General features: G+C 47.5%; 1 protein-coding gene across 2 annotated transcripts in view; it reads left to right on the top strand.

Moving 5' to 3' along the window:
- The first annotated feature begins 407 nt into the window (after nucleotides 1-407).
- The window catches only part of NAXD (NAD(P)HX dehydratase), a 45,946-nt gene continuing 25,069 nt past the window's right edge, over nucleotides 408-21,284 (top strand). The window contains exons 1-4 of one of the 2 annotated variants that reach the window (XM_012557444.2): nucleotides 408-546; nucleotides 9,963-10,113; nucleotides 14,010-14,055; nucleotides 14,764-14,852. In XM_012557444.2, the coding sequence (XP_012412898.1) occupies nucleotides 477-546; nucleotides 9,963-10,113; nucleotides 14,010-14,055; nucleotides 14,764-14,852 (356 nt within the window). In that variant the 5' untranslated portion in view covers nucleotides 408-476. The other variant, XM_023737398.1, reaches the window with a different exon arrangement.

Below are 21,284 nucleotides of genomic sequence, written 5' to 3' on the forward strand. Positions count from 1 at the left end.
AGGGCTGGGCTGGAGACGTAAATCTCAGGTGCAACAATAATACGTTTAGCAACACAAAAACAGTCCTCCGAGCACTCCTGCTTTATCATGCCTAATGCCAACTCTGGCAATTGTTCTTGCTGCAACCTGTTTGCGAACTGCGCAGCTTTACCTCACTCATTTTCTACAACTTCCCATGCCCAAAAAAGGAACGATAAAAGTAAGTCAGGCTCTGATCTGTTAAGACTCCTCTGGATTCTCTTCCATAACCTGCTTTTACACCAGAACACTGCGCCACGCGGGCGCCCTGGCTTCAGCGCTTGCACGCCCAGGCCGTTTGGCGTCACGCATGTCAATCATCCGGAGCCCGAGTGGTGATTGGTGGAGGGCGGTCGGCGGTGGGGCGAGCCCTGGAGCCCGGACCCTCTGCGCGTTGGGAGCCCGTTTGAGCCGCGGCTGCTACGGGACCTCGGCCGCGAACCCGGAAGGAGCGGCCAATGGTTGTGCTCGCATGCGTGGGTGGCTTAGCCGCGCGCGCTGCCCTCGGCTTCCCGGCCTGCAGGCTAGGTAAGGTCGCCTAGGCCTCACCGGAGAGAGGGCGCCGGGCCGTGGCTGCAGAGGGCCGCGCTCTCGTCCGGGATGATCGCGTGGGGAGGAGCCGGGACTCTGGCCACGCGCGCGGCCGTTGCGGCGCTGCTCTTGTCCGCGCTGGCGCTCTACTGGCTGCCGCTGCGCGCAGGTACTCTCGGCCCCGGGGCCCTTTCTCCCCGGCGGGAGGCCTGTCCCTTTTCCGTGCGGGCGACACTAGCAAGGGAGCCGCCTGCGTGCGAGGCCGGGGAGCATCTGGGAGGCGCGCCGCCAGGGTTCCCGGAGACGCCGTCAAGAGCGCCCTCGGGGTGGCGCGTTGGGAGCGCGGCTGGAGCAGAGTGAGGCGCCCCCGGGGGTGCTCCCCCTGCTCTGGGCGCGATCTTGCCGAAGGCCGGCCAGTCGGGAATTTCTGCACGGGTGCACCCCAGAGAGGCTGGGAGAGGCGGCGCCTCGGCCTGTCACCCGAGCAGAGGCGGGGATGTCGGTGCGTGAGTGGCACCGGAGGGTGGAGGGAAGCGGCGGGTAAAAGGAGCGGGCGCGTTGGGAAGGGTCGCGGCGACCGCAGGTGCACAGCTGGGCACGCGCCAGGAGGTGCATCCTAGTGGCGCGGGGCGCCGGCGGCAGAGGGAGGGTGTTCGCGCTCCTGGAGAGGGGAGCTTTGATCGCCGCCGCGCGCGCCGAGAGCCGGGCCCCGGCAGGCGCTAGTCCGGCCGCCGGAGGCTTGTGGTCCGAGCGACAGAGCCCGCGGGAGTGACCAGCTGCTGGGTACGCGGGGCCTGGGGCCGTCCAAGCGCAGCCAGCGGGCCTGGCCGCGGGGTCGTCGCGGGGCGCCCTCGCCTCACGGTGGATTTGCATGTGAATGGGCTGCGGAGCGCTGCTCGACACCCCTTTTAAACTTTGTTTCCGCGGCGGGCGGAGCACAGTGAGGGGCGGCCAACTCCGGCCGGGGTCACCGCAGTCTAAGGAGAAATGTGAAGCGCAGCAGGGTGCGCGTCGATAGCTCCTGGCGCGTGGATTTGGAGGTGTCCCACTCTGCCCGGCGAAGGGTCGCTGTTTTGTCTAGCTTTTCCTTCCCCTGCCCTTGCCCCGCTCGCGGCCCCTTTGTGCGCGCCCACCCAGGCTAAGATGATGATCGCCAGCACCCGGGGCTTCCTGTGGTCCGACCTGGAGACGCGAGCCCTGCTGGGCATCTGGGGCGAAGCGGGCGTGCAGTCGGCGCTGGACGGCATCTTTCGGAACAGCCATGTGTACCGGGACGTGGCGTGCAGACTTGCCCAGATGGGCTTCGACCGGACCCCCGAGCAGTGCCGCATCCGCATCAAGGGCTTGAAGCGCCAGTATTACCAGGCAAAGGACCGGCTCCCCAGGGGCGGGCCTGCGCGCAAGTTCTGCAAGTTCTCCGACGACGTGGACCGTATCCTGGGCGCCCGCGCCGCCGCCAGGGGCCCCGCGAACCCCACAGCGGGAGACCGGGATGGTCGGGACCTAGGCGGCCAGGAAGGACTTGCCTGGCGAGGGCTTCTCCTTCGCCGAGCATCCGGTCACGGTGGAATGTGCGCCCTTCGCCGTCCCGGTGCCGCCTGAAGATGGTTAGTGCAGCCCTGGGCCAGGGCCTCGGTGTGTGTGTCTGTGCAGCCCTGGGCCAGGGCATATGTGAGCGAGCGAGCGAGCGAGCGCGCGTCCTTGGGAAGGGTTACCCCAAGAGATCCTGTGACCAGAGAGTTACCTAGGCGCCCAGAAGACTCTCATCCCTGACCTTGGTTTTTGGGCCTTAGAATTCCTCAGTCGGTCCCTGAACTCTGAGATGCTTTTCAGATGGGATGAGCTATGCAGGAAGAATTTAGGCATAAACTGAACACGCGGATTTTAATTGTTTGGGGGCCCCATACCTCCACACGTGATTTCCTCTTTTCCTCTACCCTGTGAATATGAATTTATCCAGTATTTTTTATGAAGCTAAATGGCTTATGTGTTGTATGTCATTCCTCACGAGGTGGGGAGATTGCTGTTACCCACCTTTGTAGAGAAGACAAGTGGAGCCTTGGTGGTGCCATGGTTAAAGCGCTCAGCTGCTAACTGGAAGGTTGGTGGTTAGAACCCACCAGCTGCTCCATGAGAGAAAGATGTGGCAGTCTGCTTCCATAAAGACTTACAGCCTTGGGAACCTGTGGGGCAGTTCTCGTCTGTCCTGCAGGGTTGCTGTGAGTTGGAGTCGACTCGAACTGGCGGTGGGTTTTCTTTCGGCTCGTCTTAAATTTGCACGCTTGTGATTGGTTAGCAAGATTTGTGTTTGAGCTTGTTTCAGGTGTCATTACGAGACTGACTTGCTAAGCTTTTACCAAAAAGTAGAGCTAGATCGCTGACTTGGCACCCCAAGTTTTAGGAGGTACCATAGAGTGTCTCGGTTGGATGAAGGGTTTCTGTGACATGCTGAGTTAGTTAGAAATCCACGTTCATTTACAGCATCTTTGGCACAGAGAAGCATGATGACGGTATGCAGAGCTGTCCCTGACAGGTAACCTAGAAAACGGCCCGGACTCAGAACTCCCCCTCATTCTCTAGCGCTCCTCGGCCAGGTGTCTTTAAAGCTAACCAAAAGCAGACAAACCGGACCTGTCTTTCCAGGCTCAGAATTGTCCTAAAAACAAAGTTACTTAGGGGGAATTTTAAGTTGCCTCTTGTCAAGGCCTTTTTATCCTTTAGAACACTGATGTTTATATTTAAATGTTGTGAGTAACTCCAAATGGTGCCTATCAGTAAGCCAGCTGGAACTTCTGATTCACTAAGTGTTGTTGTTAGGTGCGGTCAAGTGGATTTCTACTCACAGCGACCCCATGTGACGGAGTAGAACTGCCTATAAGGTCTTCTAGGCTGTAGTCTTCACAGGAGCAGACAGCCAGGTCTTTTTCCCACAGGTGCGATCTTTCTGTTCGCTGCTGAGCACTTAACCCTTGTGCCACCCGGCCTCCTTTACTAAGTGTAGGGAAATCTAGTTGACCTTCCTTTGCCCCTTTCACTAATAGAAGGTGTTTCTCTCAGGCGAATGGGACAGATGTTTGTGCAGGTCAGATTTATACTTGCCGTTCATGCAAATCCAGTTAACAAGTTAACAGTTAATAAGTGGTGTACTTCTTGACGGTGATTTTTATTTTTCCTCCTAAATGGCTCCAGAGGACATTTGTGAAGGATTTGACTTTTCGTTTGGCTGGTGGGGTGAATATTTATTTGGTTGAGGAATTATTTCTTTTGCCTTAAAATGTTAGCCTTCCGGTCACATGGTGTCTTCTGGTTCGGCTTGTCCGTTCCTAACGGTGGTGTCTTCGCAGGGCTGTCTCTCTGGGCCTTCGTTTCTTTATAAAAGAGGGATAAACTGGCTGTTAATGAGAAGACTGGACTAAGATGCCTTTAGTTTATCACACATTTACTGAGGGTTTTAGTCTGAGTAAGGCACTATTAGACGCACTTGAGGGTCAGGGAACAAAACCAAATCCAGTGCTGTCGAGTCGATTGCTACTCACAGCGACCCTGTAGGACAGAGTAGAACTGCCCCATAGGGCTTCCAGGGAGCGCCTGGTGGATTCCAATGGCCGACCTTTTGGTTACCAGCCGAGCTCTTAACCGCTGCGCCACCAGGGCTCCAATGGAGGGTTTGTTGTTAGGTGCCATCAAGTCGGTTCCAACTCATAGTGACCCTGTGGTGGAGGGGCAGGGGGGCAAACATGGAAAAGACCTGAACCCTGCCTTTAAGCCGTAGTCTGGGAGAGGCACCTCATTCTGTGTAGGCAAAGGGAAACATATCTACCAGTTCAGGTACGAAAACGCCCTTGTTTATGTCCATTCCATCCCCCATCACGTAATTTTCTGTGTGTTTGAAAGTCTCAGAACTTCACGTGTAATAACAGTTCCTTTACCTTTAGTAGCTATTTAAGTACACAACAAAAAGCTACTATCAACTCAGTTATGCTTTTAAAATAATTTAAAACTTGACCCATGTTTGAAAGGCAGTTTTTGACACGTAAATCTTCAAACGCTCTGTTGACGGAGGAGCCTTGCTGTCCTCGAGGATTTCTAGACTCTTTCCTTGCAGTGACATCACAGCCCGTAAGCTGGGACCACGGATAAAGTCTGAACAGAGTATTACAGCTTAACAGAGGAGGAAGAGATGGGTTTTGCATACTGTGGGTCAGTCAGGTTGCTATGAAAACGATTGCATTTGCGTACTTTTGGCTCCAAAATATCACAGTTCTATTTGAGATAAAGTAATCGTTCAAAACAGGATCCCCCTCACCCCGTGTTTTCTGTCTGCGTATTGTAAAGTTTGCTATGTGAATGCAATATGAGTTTTTACACAATCAGAATATGTATTTTTGTTTTATGGAAAATGGGACTTTAAAATTTGTTTTTTAAATGATTAACTGCTGTAGAGATTTATCTGCTGTAGTGGGTCAAATGCTTCCATGTTGTGTTATTTAAATCCCTTGTTATCTTACCGTTTTAATAAAGTGTATATCAAAGTGAAGGCAGAATGACAGTCGGCACACTTGTTATTTGAGTAACAACAAAAGTCATTGTTTGCTTTAAAAATGGTAGGCTTTCAGCACATGGGCACTGAGAACAGCACACCTCCTCTTTCTCAACCAGAAGGGTCAAAAAGGCGCTGTATCCATATGCCCCCGGACAAGACGATGGGGAAACGTTGGCAGCAAAGAGTGGATTCAGGAGAGAGGTTTTTCAGATACGAGGAGCAGAGGCTGAAAACGGAGGGCAAGCACCGGGAAGCAGAGTGTGCCAGAGCGCTCCAGATGCTGCAGATGTTGGGGCAGCGTTCTCTGGGATTTCCTGGGTTGTCTCACAGAGGGCGCAGTCCAGGCCACCAAGCCCACCACAGCAGACACACCACTGGGCGTATGAAGATGACATTAGTTTTCATGCTATGACAGCGGCTCTTTCTCCTCCGCTAGGTACTGCATTTTGACACGTGATGGCTTAGTTTTGTATCAGATCGTTTTTGTAATATTTGTTTTGTTTTTTTTTTTCTGGGCTATGAGGCAAAGTACAAACAAGTAGTTAAATATTGGTTCATGATAAAAAAACAAACCCGTTTTGACTCACGGTGACCCTTTAGGACAAAGTAGAACTGCCCCGTAGGGTTTCCAAGGCTGAAATCTGAGTGGAAGCAGACCGCCACATCTTTCTCCCACAGAGCAGCTGGTGGGATCACACTGCTGACCTTTTGGTTAGCACCTGAGCTCTTAACTACTGCGCCACCAGGGCTGCTTTTGGTTCATGATACTTACCCTTTTTGATATAAAGATTAAATATTTCATACCTCGTCTATTGTGTTGTTTTTTTCAAAGCTTAACATCTGAAGTTTAAAATGTAGGTGTTTATAAGATGGGAATCTCAGGTAATTGGGGGAAGGAATCTTTCTGAAGCATGCACTGATTTAGTTCCTTTTTTTTAGGGTGGGGATGAGAGGTTATCAAGTGTCGCCATTAATCTAAGAATACTTTCTGTTGGGTGTGTTAGCTTGGTATAAAATGTTAATTTGTAAGAGCCATAAATTGAGGTCTAGCGAAATCGTTTTATTCCGATGTGATTTTACAAGCCACCATTTATGCTTTATATGACTTTAAATATGATTTAATTTGAAGCACTGGTGTATTTGAAGATGTTGAGACTACATTCATGCATCTGTAGCAGTGGTTCTCAGTGGGGCTGATTTTGCCCTCAGGGAACATGTGGCAATGTCTAGGACATTTTCAGTTGGCATAACTTGGTGGGAGGTGTGCGTGCTACTGGCATCTTGTAGGTAGAAGCAGGATCACAGCTAAACATCCTGCAAAGCATGGAAAGCCCCCAGCCCTCAACAAAGAAGAAACCCTGATCTACACCGATGCGTGTTTCCATACAGACAAGTGTATTTTTCTAAAACCGTAATTTAACGTGCTTGGGGGATTTTTATGGTGGGGCTCGTAATGCTTCTGTCCTGACACTTGGTGATTCTCGTGTCTTCCTCGTTTGTGCTCTGTAGCGTATGTAGTAAACCAAAACAACCGAACCAGTTGCCGCTGGGTTGATTCGGACTCAGGGCAGCCCCGTGTGTGTCGGAGTAGAACTGTGCCCTTAGGGTTATCAGTGACTGATCTTTCAGGAGTAGATCGCCAGGTCTTTCTTCTGAGGCATCTCTGGGTGGACTCTAAGTGTCAACCTTTTGGTCGGCAGCCAAGCACATAAACCATTTGTACCATTCTATATACAGTAAGGGCTTCCTGAAATCACTAGTCATATTTTATAACTTGTATGGAAACTCAGCGGGGAAATATTAGGTTGGTTTTTATTGTGACCTTTGTAAACATTATCCTGGCTTAGAGAAAAGGTATGTTTGTAAAAACTCTGGAAAATAGATGTTTACAAATCTTTTATGCTTATTTAAAGAACACTTTTACTTGGCTGAGTATTTATTAATAACCTGATACATATTTGTTGATTGTAGAAGCTTTAATAAGGTACTTATCCCTGTAACAATGCAAAGTCCACAGTTCCATCTTGAATTCTAGTTTAAGGGCAAGAGCTTAAATTACTGCATACTGGGGGAAATTTGTAATAGTCATTTGATACATTTATCCATGCTTTTCTATGTTTTTAAATTCCCATTTTTAGACAAGATTAGGAAAATTAAACTTGTAGAGTACATACCTCTTAGGACATACGCCCTTTAAAGTATTTTGTGTATCTTTTTATTAAGTGAAAAACGATGATTTTCATTTCCCCAGACTGTTCTCTTTGCTCCACGTTTAAGTTCGTAAATATTATGGAAGACTGACATGGCATCCATTCAGTTGTGATACCGACTCTAATTGATTCTTAAGTAATATAATGTCATGGCTCAGTGACCACTTCCTAATGAGTTGTTGAAATGCTGGTTTGGAAACAGAACTCCTTGAAACCAAGCATCTCTAACATGTGTATCTGTAACACAGAGAAATCAGCTTGGCCTTAGGAATATTTTATATGTAGCTGCGAGTTTAGTATTTAGTAAAAAGGATGAGGCATAAACCCAGAACATTATAAGGAAACCAGAGCAACCCCTGATTGGCTGATAAGTTTGGATTCTGTATTTACAGTTCCTAATTGGAGCCCTGGTGGTGCAGTGGTTGAGAGCTCGGCTGCTAACTAAAAGGTCAGCAGTTTGAATCTACCAGCCACTCCTTGGAAACCTTATGGGGCAGTTCTATCTACTCTGTCCTGTAGGGTCGCTATGAGTCGGAATCGCCTTGACGGCAATGGGTTTGGTCTAAACTTTGAAAAGCAGCTGTATTTCTTATTCTGAGGCATTTGAAGGAGTGAATATCCTCTAATTTTTTTTCCCTATTGATTGGTCATCTTGTTGTGACGCTAGCTGTGTTAAGGTTAGCAACAGATACACGTTAGCCATTTTCGCAACAGCTTAGATTCTTCATCAGCATTCAGTGATACTGGAGTTTAATTATAGCAACCCTGATTCCTTCACACAGCTCGTCAAAGGCAGCACCAGGGACAGAGCATTTCACAATTACACCGTTCACATCTCGGTGTCCCATGCGTTGAAACGAGCATGGTGGAAAGACAGTGCGTGATCTTGCGCTCCAGGGTGTGGGTTGAGGATTCAGGACGTGGAATGAACTGGAGGGGAGGAAAGGTTGAGAGCAGGGTTGCTTTGTTAGCGCAGCATCACACAGCTGTGGCCAAGCTCCAGATCAGATGGGGAGTAGTTGTGTAGATGAAGGCAGTTTACTTAACTTCACCAGGAGCAGAGCGTCGGTTATAATCAAGACCATGGGATTCGCCAGCTGTACTCACCATTGAGCAAGGCTGGTCGTGATTCTTCTTGGCCAAAGGTTTACAGGGTGATTCTGTTTTGAGTTTTAATTCTGTGTTGGTTTGGAAGAAGGTGACAAGGTGTTTGCTTTCCCAGTAATTCATGTTATATTTTCATTTTATGATCTAAGCGTGTGATGTCTCAGCTAAGGCATTTAAGTCTACTCATTAAAGAAAATTACTTGAATAATTTTATTGAATAAAAAATAATTTTCTTAACAAAAAAGAACAGTTCTATTAAAGATAAAGCTTTTGCCAGATAGGAACTGCATCCACTTTCGGTCTTATAGTTGACGTTTGGACACGTCTCTGATTTTTCTTAGCAGCTGAGAAAAGTGAAAGGATAAAAATATTGGTTACCGTGTCGGAGAAAGTATGGTTTATATTTTCAAAGATCCTTCAACCTAGAGAGACTATATGTTTATCTGTTCATACGCTGGGCTCTACGGAGGAATCAGCATGTCTCACTGAAGCTGTTTTACATACGAAGACAAAACAGCCAAGGCAGGAAGTTTTTCAAGAAAGACCAATTAAAATGTAGCTCTTTAGAGATCATTTTAAATGGTCAAATTATTTTAAAATGCCACTTTGAACCCAATTTAAGATTCTTATGTCCTAGTTTAGCTAACTAGTCATCTGACTAATATCTAGGTTATCTAACAAGTATCCTTAGGGTCCAAATGAGTGTTGGAAATACAGCTTGAAAAATGAACTTGGAACGATGTGATGAATCTGTCGGGCCTTAGAATATGACAGTGGAAGGTAACAGATGGGAACTTGCTGTTCCAATTCGAGGGTATAGAAGTGACCTAATAACCTTAACCAAACCAAAACCAAATCCACTGCCATCACGCCGATTCAGACTCATAGCGACCCTAGAGGACAGAGTGGAACTGCCCTATAGCGTTTCCAAGGAGCGGCTGATGGATTTAACTGCCGACCTTTTGGTTAGCAGCTGAGCTTTTAACAACTGTGCCATCAGGGCTCCTAATAAACTTAAAGGAAGATGGAAATATAAATATGTATATTATCAAGTAACGTTGCTTTTTAAGTTTATAAAACTTTCTGAAAGATGACGGAAAAGTATCTGACGCATTTCAAAAATAAACTTGGTATGTTGTTGTCGTGTGCCGTCCAGTTGATTCCAACTCACACAGACCCTGTAGGACAGAGTGGGACTGCCCCACAGTGCTTCCAAGGCCATTTATGGACACACATTGCCACATCTTCCGAGGAGCAGTTGGAGGGTTCGAATCGCTGACCTTTTGATTAGCAGCTGAGTGTTTAACCTCCGCACCACCAGGGCTCTTTAAACGTGATGTGTACGGCGTATATTAGAGTTGTGTGCTGATCTCTGGGCATCATTGGCTTACAGAAACAAAATGGGGAAACCACTGGATAAAAATCCAGAGCATTCCTATTAAGTCAGCTTTGGAAAGCATTTCAGTTAACGGACTGTTTTGTTTAAGTCTCTGTTCTTTATGTATAATGAGATATTTATGTTTCTGAGTGAATTTCGTTTTCCTGTTTTTCAGTTTTAGAAAGAGCGTTTTCACTACATAAAGCACATTCGATAAAGGTCATGGAAAATACTTTCCAGTTGGTGAGAAATATCATACCTCCTCTAACCACCAAAAAGTACAAAGGACAAGATGGAAGAATAGGCGTAGTTGGCGGCTGTCAAGAGTAAGTTACAAATGTAAAATGTGAGTTAGTGCTTTATCTCTCTCTCTCTGTCTTTGTGTGTATGTATATATGCACGTGTGCGTGTGTGTGCGTGTGTGTGTGTGTGTGTGTGTATGTATCTACCTACCTGTCTATGTCTCTATTTGGACTCCAGAAATCATTTCTAAACACAGTCTGATATTATGACACTCAGTGTTTTTCAGTGATGAGCTTTCTGATTATATACGAAAAAAACTCTAAGATGCGTTGATTGAATTGTTCACTGATATGTTTTGCCTGTGGTGGGGTGATGAAACTATTTTCTCCTATTTTATGTTCTCTGTATTTACCAGACTTCATACTATAATCTTGTGTTACTTTTATAATCAGGATAGAAGTGCTCAGCGTCTGTTTACTAGATCAATTTAAAGATATTCCTGGAAGTTATTTATAAAATTGGACGGATCTTCACTTTCTTCAGGGTCCGCTTTACCCTTTCGTTTTATATATGTTACGCTATGTTGTTTGCACATAAAGATTTATAATTTGTCCTTTTTTGCCAGTGGTATCTGCTGCTGTTGACTTAAATTCTGCTATAATTACTACTTCTGTTTTTGCTTACTTCCGTTTACATTTATGTGCTGTCTCTTTGCCTGTCCTTTTATTTTAAATTGTTCATCATATATGTGGAGCCCTGGCGGTGCAGTGGTTAAGAGCTCGGCTGCTAACCAGAAGGTTGGCAGTTCACATCCACCAGCTGCTCCTTGGAAACCCTGTTCGACTTGATGGCAGTGGGTTTGGTTTTGGTCATTCATGTAGTAAAGGAGTCCCTGGGTGTCACAAATTATTAAGTACTGGGCTAGTGCCAATCGAGAAGTTGGCAGTTCCAACCCACCTAGAGGTGCCTCAGAAGACAGGCCTGGCGAGCTGCTTCCAAAAGGTCACAACCTTGAAAACTCTATGGAACAGTTCAACTCTGCACAGACAGGTCCGCCATGAGCCGGAACTGACTCAGTGATAACTAACAAGGACCACAGTCACGTGGTTAGGTATATTTGTTATAAACAAGGTATAGCTAGATTTTGTTTCTCAACCCAGCCTGACAGTGTCTGCTCTTTTCAATAGGGGAAATAAGTCTATTCACATTTAGAGTCTCCCTGATGTACTCTTGGAGCCCTGGTGGCACAGTCATTAAGAGCTCAGCTGCTAACCAAAAGGTCAGCAGTTCGAATCCAGCAGCCGTTCCTTGGAAACCCTCTGGGGCAGTTCTCCTCTGTCCTCTAGGGTCACAAAGAGTCGGAATCGACTCAACAGCAACGGGTGTGGTTTTTTGGTTTTGGTTTGTTGGTTATCAAAGGAGCCCTGGTTGCACAGTGGTCAGAGAGCTTGGCTGCTAACCGAAAGCTCGCTGGTTTGAACCCGCCACCTGCTCTGTGGGAGAAAAGACCTGTCGATCAGCTCCCGTAAAGATTTCAGCCTTGGAAACCCTATGGGGCAGCTGTGCTCCGTCCTGTAGGGTCGCTGTGATTCGGAGTCAGCTCACTGGCAGTGGGTTTGGTTGTGAGCCGCTCCTCTCCTGTCCTTGTTTCCTCCCATTGCTTGTTAGAGTCACATGTGTCCTCCACGTGTCTGACATTTCCTTCGTGATTTCTGTCTCCTTGGTGGCTTTTGGCTGTCTGTTTTAATGTTCTCCCACTTGATCTTGCAAACTTGAAAGTCATGCTTTTCAGTTCCTTTTTTATGAAAACTCCTTTTATTCCTGCATTTACTGGAAATCTCTCAAAGCCTTTTATTAAGCTTTTCCTTTAGCTCTGCAGTCAGTTCATCCCTCCGGGGGGGATGTCTCCATTCCTGCACCCCGTTCTTCGTTTTTTTAAAAGAACAGTAACACCTATCTGTTGTATTGGTGACGGGTGTTTGTAGTTCCAGATACCTGTGATGGGCTGATGCTTGCTTGCTGTGTAGGGCCTTCAGAGCTCTGCCCTGCCCTGTCAGTGGGCACTTCCTAAAACCCAGACCACTTCTGCCTGTTATCCAGGCAATGCCTTCTGACAAAGACGTGCCCTCAAAATTCTGGGCTCTGCTGGCTCTTTTGGAATCAGGCGATTGCTTCCCAGTAAGTCTCTTCTGTCCAGGAGGGAGATAGTTCCCTTGGGTGTATTTTTTTCCAGCCTTGGGTGTATTTTTTTCCAGCCATTATCAAAAAGAGTTTAAAGCTAAAGACGATCATTCGTTCCAAGGATGGGGCACCCCATTCTTCTTAACGCATTACTCTATTTCTCTGCCTGCTCCTGGCTTTCTCAGCTCCAGCTGATAATGTCCCTCCAGTTTGGGTGAGCTCTTGGGCAGTGGAAGACTAAGTTTTCACCTTTGTGAGTCAGCTGTGAACAGCTTCACCCAGCACACTGCAGCCCTTGAGCACCGGGAGGCTGTCTGCCTGGGAGGATCACGGACCTCTCAAAGGCCCGCAGAGCCCAGCTTCTGGCTCTCGTCTCACTGTCGCTGGTTCTGCAGTTCCCACCTGGTTCCCACCTGGTGCTGACAGGAAGCAAAGACCCATCCTGATCTCTTTAGTCCAGAAATCCTGGTCTATGCTCAGATGTACCCAATGGGCTGTGCCCTTCCTCCCATGAGAGAGTTGAGAGAGGGTCAGGAGTGTCATTTCTCAAATCCCCCATCCTGCCTTGTATTTTGGGAAGCCTTTATGGCAAGAATTGGCCCTCAGTTTTCCCTTTGAGATACCCATTGCCGTCCCATTGCCGTCAAATTGATTCCGACTCACAGCGACCCTAGAAGACAGAGTAGAACTGCCCCATACGGTTTCCAGGGAGCGGCTAGTGGATTCAAACTGCCGACCGACCTTTTGGTTAGCAGCCAAGCTCTTAACCACTACGCCACCAGGGCTCCCCTTTTGAGGTAAGTTTAGTACTATAGTGTTTTGGAGTACGATTATCTAATTTAAGATACGTTTGTTAGCTTTAGGGACTAACCTTTAAAAATGGAAATATCCTTATTCTGATTATAAAAAAAAGTAGTATCTGCTTATTGTAGAAAAATTCTAGCACCACAGAAACATATAAAGTGAAAACCCTACAATATTCCACATAGTAATAAAAAATTATTGTCACACTGTTAGCCTTCCAGACTTTTCTGTGCTTCTGACTTTTTTACTTCATGCTGTATCGTGGATATTGTTCATGTTGATTCATACGGATCTGTTCTTTATAAATGAATGTGTGGTATTTACAGCAAGGATGGGCCCTAATTTCTTCAACTAATTCTCTGTTGACTGACAATAGGTTACTTCTTTTTTTTTTTTTCTATCAATAGTACGACTCTAGACATCACTGTGCATAGACACGTTATGTATGTATCCAGTTACTTCTGAAGGATTAACTCCTAGAATTTTCATTGGATCAAAATACATACACATTTTTTGTAGAACAAAATTCTAGCTCACAAAAAAACGACCAGATTTAACTGGTCTGACAGAGACTGGAGAAACCCTGAGAATATGGCCCCCAGACACCCTTATAGCTCAGTATTGAAGTCACTCTTGAGGTTCACCCTTCAGCCAAAGGTTAGACTGCCCCATAAAACAAAACAAGACTAAATGGGCACACCAGTCCAGGGGCAAAGATGGGAAGGCAGGAGGGGACAGGAAAGCTGATAATCGAATCCATGGTCGAGAAGGGGAGAGTGTTGACATGTCATGGGGTTGGCAACCAGTGTCACAAAGCAGTGTGTGTATTGTTGAATGAGAAACTGGTTTGCTGTTCTGGTTCTGTTTCTTGGTTATGGGACACCCACTAAGTGTTGATCACCGTGCTGTATGCTTCATGTCTATATCGTTTGTTGATAATCTGGGGTCCAAGCCTCGTTCTCCGAGTTTGTGACTCTCAACATCTTGTTTTCAGGTACACCGGAGCCCCGTATTTTGCAGCAATCTCCGCTCTCAAAGTGGTATGTCTACTTAAAACTGCTTTATGGGGTTTTTCTAGTGCAGCGTTGGATTATTTAGATACAATTGAAGCAAATGTTTTCTGATAGAAATCTAAATAGCATCTTAGGGTAAAATCCTGGGTAATAGGGAAACCTTTAAATCTCTCCTGACTTCTTGTCCACTGACAAGATAAGTTGAGTTGAAGCCTTTTTTTTTTTTTTTTTTAAACAAAAATTTTATTAGTATCATACTTCAGAAAAACTACCTGGGAAGCTTTCTCAGGCCCTAAATTACGCAGCTGAAATCTATTAACTAGGCCATTTCCCTACATCTTGACCGAGTCCTGACTGCCCAGGCAGAACAGGTGATGGGAAGGGGGCCGTAGTCCTCAGCCGTATGGCTTCCTGTGAGCCTTTGTAGGTGATGAAGTTTCCGGAGGGAAATGTAACTTCCGAGTCTGAGGGAGACCGAGGTAACGTATGGCAGCGGAAATCCCACTTTATTGTAGGCATTTCCTTTATGCCGCTTGTCCTTTTCCTGAGGCACACAGCTGTGGTTTAACTATCATTGTTTAATTTTTTTCCTTTCTTTTACGTGTAACGCTGAGTAATTCGACTGGTGGACCACCCTGTGTCTTACTGGGAAAAGCCTATGCTGACCACCAGTTTTGGGGTTTTTGTGAGGAAGCTCGTCTGTTCTAAGTCGGCCTCTGGTACCTCCCTTCTCAGGGTGCAGATCTGTCGCACGTGTTCTGTGCCAAGGAAGCCGCGCCCGTGATCAAGTCCTACAGCCCGGAGCTGATTGTCCACCCCGTCCTGTGAGTGTGCGCGTGCACTGGGGGCGTCTTTAGACACGTAGCATTTACGCTCATAAACTACGTGTCTGCTCTTTGCGGAGTTTGTAGGTAGGTGCTGTCTGAAGAAGTCAGAAAGCTGTCATTAACCCATTGTTCTGTGATCAGAATCAGACAAATACTCGTGGGAAACAACGTGGGAATAGACTGGAAACACCGAGGCGATAGGTCGGGAGCTGTTCCTCCGTGGTCCGGATGCCGGTGGCTGTTCCATGTCCACCCTTGAGGCCTATGGGATGTGGCTGGATTTCCCGGACCAGGAGAGTTCCTTGGGCCTATGTATGTGGCCAAGGAGCCCTGGTGGTGCAGTGGTTAAGAGCTCAGCTGCCAACCAAAAGGTCGGCTGTTCCCACCCACCAGCGTCTCCATGGGAGAAAAGACCTGGCGATCTGCTCCTGTAAAGATTACAGCTGAGGAAACCCTACGGGGCAGTTCTGCTCTGTCATCTAGGGTCGCTATGTGTGGGAGTTGACTCAGCAACACACAACAACAACATGTCTGTGGACAGTGGATAGAAAACGAGGGGTCTGTCAGACAGCTGACAAGACCGCTCATTCGTTCAGCCGCTGTGTGCTGTGCAGACGCTGTTCCAGGTCCCACGGACGCAGCCTTGAACCAAGCTGATGAAATACCTGCGTCTGTGGAGTTACCCTCCGGAGCAGCACTTCCAACAGAAATTTCTGGGATGAAGGACACGTTCTCTGTCTATGTCATCCAGAAGGGCAGCCGCCAGACACATGTGGCTAGTGTGACACAGGAAATGAATTTTTAACTTCATTTAATTAAATCTAAATAGCCACATGTGGGTAACGGCCACTCTGTTGGGCAGTATTGTTCTAGAGACGAACAAGATGTAGTATGTCAGATGGGATAAGAATCCTGGATAGAAATTAATCAGGGAAAGGGGATGGGCATGCTAGCTGTATGCATGTGTGTGTATTGCGCTTTTAAACAGGGTGGCCAAGGAAGGCTTTGGAGAGTGACGTTCAGGGGAAGCCCTGAGGAGGATGAGAGAGAGAAGCCTGGTGGCTGTTTCCAGGTGGGCGTGTTCTTTACCTGCAGCAACTCTATTTAGCCACGTAGAATTTACACTAAAAAACTAAGTATCCGTTTAGTTCAGCTCTACATTGTTGTTAGCTGCTGTCCAGTAGGTGCCAACTCATATGCACCACAGAACGAAACACTGCCCGGCCCTGCGCCATCCTCACAATCGTTTTTATGCTTGAGCCCATTTTTGCAGCCGCTGTGTCAGTTCATCTCATTGAGGGTCTTCCTCTTTTTTGCTGACTCTCTACCAAGCATGATGTCCTTCTCCAGGGACTGGTCCCTCCTGTTAACATGGCCAAAGTAGGTGAGACGTAGTCTTGCCATCCTTGCTTCGGAGGAGCATTCTGGCTCTACTTCTTCCAAGACAGATTTGATCGTTGTCATGGATTGAATTATGTCCCCCCAAAAATGTATGTATCAATTTGGCTGGGTCATGATTCCCAGTATTGTATGATTGTGTACCATTTTGTAATCTGATGTGATTTCCTTATGTGTTGTAAACTCTATCACTATAATGTAATAAGATAGATTAGCGGCAGTTATACTGATCAGGTCTACAAGTTTAGATGGTGTCTTAAGCCAATCTCTTTTGAGATATAAAAGAGAGAAGCGAGCACAGACACATGGGAACCTCATACCACCAAGAAAGCAGTACTGGGAGCAGAGAGCATCCTTTGGACCTGGGGTCCCTGTGCTGAGATGCTCTCAGACCAAGGGAAAACTGATGCATCACAAGGACCTTTCTCTAGAGCTGACGGGGAGAGAAGGCCTTCCTCTGGAGCTGATGCCTCAAATTTGACTTGTGGCCTACTGGCCTGTGAGGGAATGAATTTTTCTTTGTTAAAAGCCATCCACTTGTGGTATTTCTGTTGGAGCAGCCCTGGATGCCTAAGACCGTTGTTCTGTATGGGTGAGAGCAGGGACTATGGTTAGTAAACTCCATCAGAATACTTAATGGTGATCTGTAGGGTCGCTGAGTTGGAATAGACTCGACGGCAGTGGGTTTGGTTTTTTTACTATGGGATCAAATTGACAATAGCGACTGGAAAGATTAGGCAGGAAACTCAGGGAGGAGTGAGTTTATGCTAATGGGGAGGAACAGCTCAGACGAGGGTGAGAATGGTTGCCCTTGAAGAATGCGATTAGTGTCACCGAATTGTACACGTAGCAACGGTTGAATGGATGTATGTTCTGCTGTGTATGTTCTCAACAACAAAAAAATAAAGCATATATATTTACTGTGAAATAGGAAGAGGTCTGATGCAAAAATATGAGGGAATCAGTAGTCAAAGTATAATTTAAACTTTCTTAAGTATTAGATTGGTTATTCCAAGCTTTACCTTTTGGAAGTTTCTAATCTGGAGGCCGAAACGGATGCAAAGTGTCTAGCTGTCCTTCTGGGCTGAGAGCGTGTCTACGTGGTCAGCCCCACGCAGCGGGTCTCTGGCCCACGGGGGGATGTCCGGGACGGGTCAGCAGCTACAGAGTGGAGTTGGCTTGTTTGGTCTTTCATGAACTGACGCAGAGTCTTGTTGGGTAGCTTAGTGTGTTAGACTGGGGCTCACATCCTGGACTTTACAGCCGGGTGGTGGGTGGGTTTCTTCAGATGTGCGGGTTTCTGCCTAAATGGAAACACCTGTCTTGCAGGAGTGTTGTAAACGTCACGGCAGGCAAGCCACGTATGGTGCCTCAACGCGCCTTTCCTGACAACACGCTGATGTCTGGGGCTGATAAACTGAAACCAAACCCGTTGCCGTTGAGTCCAACTCATAACAACCCTATAGGACAGAGCGGAACTGCCCTGTCGGGTTTCCAAGGAGCGCCTGGTGGATTTGAACTTTTGACCTTTTGGTTAGCGGCCAAGTTCTTAACCACTGCACTGCCGGGGTTTCTGTGGGGCTGATAGAGTGGATGAAATTGAAACCTGAGTTCAACTCTTTATGAAAACTTGGAACCTATAAATGGTACTAATAGAGCTTAGTAACCTCAGAATCAACAAGGCCAGAAGAGTTCAAGGTTTAGGTCACAGGCCTTGTGTGTAGTAAAACCCCCAAAACCAGACCCGTTGCTGTCAAGTCGATTCCGACTCATAGCGACCCTATAGGACAGAGTAGAACTGCCCCATAGGGTTTCCAAGGAGCGGCTGGTGGATTCAAACTGCCGACCTTTTGGTTAGCAGCAGAGCCCTTAACCACCACGCCACCAGGGCTCCGTACCTAGCCCACTACCTTGAAAATCACCGACCATCAAATCTTTGTTGAGTCGACTTGAATTAAAACTTGCTTTGTCCTGTATTAAAATTGATTTGCATTCCCCGGGCAGGTGACAAGATGAAGGTACCAGCTTCAGATGACAGACTTCTGTGGGTGATTAGAGGTGTGAATCAGCACAGGCATTCTGAATTGTAAACGCGCACCTCTGAGGTGACTGTGTCCGCCCAGCAGGGAAGGAGTGATTAGCTTCGTGAATAACCGTGCAGTTGAAGCTTGGAAAAACTAAGCCCTGTGCGGACCCTGGGCCCAAAGACAGCGAGGCGCGCACTTGTAACTGAGTGTGGTAAGGACTGGGGAGGCTGTGATGGGAGTGTTTGTAGGATGTGAGGACAGCAGGGCCACCCAGTGCAAACCCACGCTTTGGAGAAGGCTCTCTAGAGCGTCCCCCACCCCAAGTGGGTCTTGAAGGATAAGCAGATAGAGGAGGTTTCCAGGCTCAAGCAGCAGCTTCAGCTGCTTGAACAACTGGCCCTTGTTAGAGAGGGCAGGGAGTCCCTGGATGGTGCAGAGGGGTAACGTGCCCAAGGTTGGAGGTTTGAGTCCATCCAGAGGCACCTTGGAAGAAAGGCCTGATGATCTATTTCCGAAAAACCATCCATTGAGAATCCTGTGGAGCACGGTTCTGCTGTGACACGTGGGGTCGCCATGAGTTGGAGTTGACTCGATAGCAGCTGGTAAAGAGGAGCAGACGATGTTGGGTGCCGTTGGTGTGACGGCTCCTGCTGTACTGGTGTACTAGCTGGACTTCCAGGTACACGTGTGTGTTTTTTATATCCTTCTCTCTGTCTTTTATCTGCATTTCTCAGTTAAGTGAACAGAAATGCAAGGCAACGGGGTTTTGGTTTTTAGGCCCAAACCTTTGGCATGCCTTTTTTTTCCTTGAATTAGAAAACAACAACAAATCAGTTGCTGTTGAGTGAATTCCAACTCATAGCGACCCTACAGGACAGAGCAGACCTGCCCCATAGGGTTTCCAAGGAGTGGCTGGTGGATTCAGACTGCCAGCTTTTTGGTTAGCAGCCAAACGCTTAACCACTGCGCCACCAGGGCCCCCCCTGCCTTTTTTTTTTTTTTTTCTCGAATACTTATTTAAAAAAACTAGGAAAGAAAAGTAGAATACTAAGTGAAGGCATGTTGAAAATACATTATTTAGTAATGGATAAAACTAAGCCATTCCTGCTGTACCCAGGGGATTCCAGATCCCTTCCAGTATCATTGAAAATAACTGCGATCAGCGCTTTTCCTCATTTCACTTGCAGGCTTACACAGTTCAGTCGCATTTCTTTTCTTGATCCTAATCAGTTAAAAACGGTATTTTACATTTTTTTTACTTTTTCTGGTAGGGCGTTCTTTTGACTTTGCACGGGTAACCCTTGGTAATTTTCTCAGATTGTCTGCCTTTAGGGTGAATCTGGTTGTGTTGATCTTTGTGCTTTAAATTCTTCCCTGGTGCCCCATTGCCTTTGGGGACCCTGCAGGACGCGCCCCGCGCTCTCTCCCCACCTGGTCTCCTGGCTCTCCAAGCCCCAGGCTGTGCCTGCACTGGGCAGCTCCCTCCTCCCCTGACGGGCTGCAAGGCTCCTGTCACCTGTGGACGTCTGGTCCGGCAGCGGAACTGCCCCTACGCCCCTCGCCTGGCCCGTCCTCCGCTCAACCTCCAGTCCTGCTAAGGTGCCACCTGCCGCGCGAGGCCTTTCCGACTCCCCAGTCGGCCTGAGGTGGAGGCTCGTGTTGGCAGGCAAGTGAGCCCTCCACAGCCCAGTCTGCACCGCATCTCCACCGTCCAGTCTGTCGCCCCCGTCGTTGCTCCCTCAGCTTCTCCAGAGCAGGAACTTGGGTCTCGTTCAGTGTCTGGCACGTAGATGTTCCCTGCGGATAACCAGTGGAACTTTGAAGAGGTTTTCTTAGCTGTTAAATTTCAGAGAACCCAGGCCCGTAAAACAAACAGCAACACTCGTAGCTGAACCGTGTATACGCGACTTAATGGACACAGCAGCCCAGGGGCAAGGACGAGAAGGCAGGTTGTTGTTAGGTGCTGACGAGTTGGCTCTGACTCAGCGATTCTGTGGACAACAGAAGGAAACACTGCCCGGTCCTGCGCCATCCTCACAAACGTTGCTATGCTTGAGCCGATCGTTGCAGCCACTGTGTCAGTCCATCTCATTGAGGGTCTTCCTCTTTTTGCTGACCCTCTACCTTACCAAGCATGATGTCCTTCTCCAGGGACTAGTCCCTCCTGATAACATGTCCAAAGTACGTGGGATGAAGTCTTGCCATCCTCACTTCTAAGGAGCATTGTGGCATGAGGGGGCAGGAAAGCTGTACGAATGGAAACGGGGAACCCAAGGTCAAGAAGGGGAGAGTGTGGACACGTCGCAGGGTTGGCAACCAATGTCACAAAACACTATGTGTATTAATTGTTTAATGAGAAACTAATTTGCTCTGTGAACCTTCACCTGAAGCACAATAATAATAAAAAAAATTGTTTTTAGAGAACCTGGCTTCTTTTATGTCCAGGCAATACTGCACAGGCCGTGAGTGCTTAGCTGGGGCTCGGGTGAGATGTGGACTATGGGACTCTTGTTTTGGCTGCTCAGAGCTCTTTGAATGCTGACTCTCCAGGCCTCTGGCTCAGTTGTTGGTTGATGACCTTGCTAGATGTCCTGCTTGTCAAAAGCCCAGCCACTACTCCCCGTCCTTTAACTAGAGTGTTTGCAGCAACAATTAATACATTCCAAAAGACTATTCTAGAGACTTTGTGTATCTCCCAAACCAGAATTAGCCTTTTGGCTTAGTTTTTTCCCCCAGAAAATACAATAAAGTCAAACTGAAAAACTTAGGTGGCCCTTCAGGGCCTTCATGAGGTTACCTGTTAAAAATTAAACAAAAAAAAAAAACCAAAAACAAAAACCCACTGCTGTTGAGTCAATTCCGACCCATAGCGACCCTATAGAACAGAGTAGAACTGCCCCATAGAGTTTCCAAGGAGCGCCTGGTGGATTCTAACAGCTGACCTTCTGGTTAGCAGCCAAAGGCTTAACCACCGCACCACCAGGGCTCCATTAAAAATCAGGTC

This window comes from Trichechus manatus, unplaced genomic scaffold (genome assembly GCF_000243295.1).
Source record: "Trichechus manatus latirostris isolate Lorelei unplaced genomic scaffold, TriManLat1.0 scaffold00102, whole genome shotgun sequence".
Classification (NCBI taxonomy): Eukaryota; Metazoa; Chordata; class Mammalia; order Sirenia; family Trichechidae; genus Trichechus; species Trichechus manatus.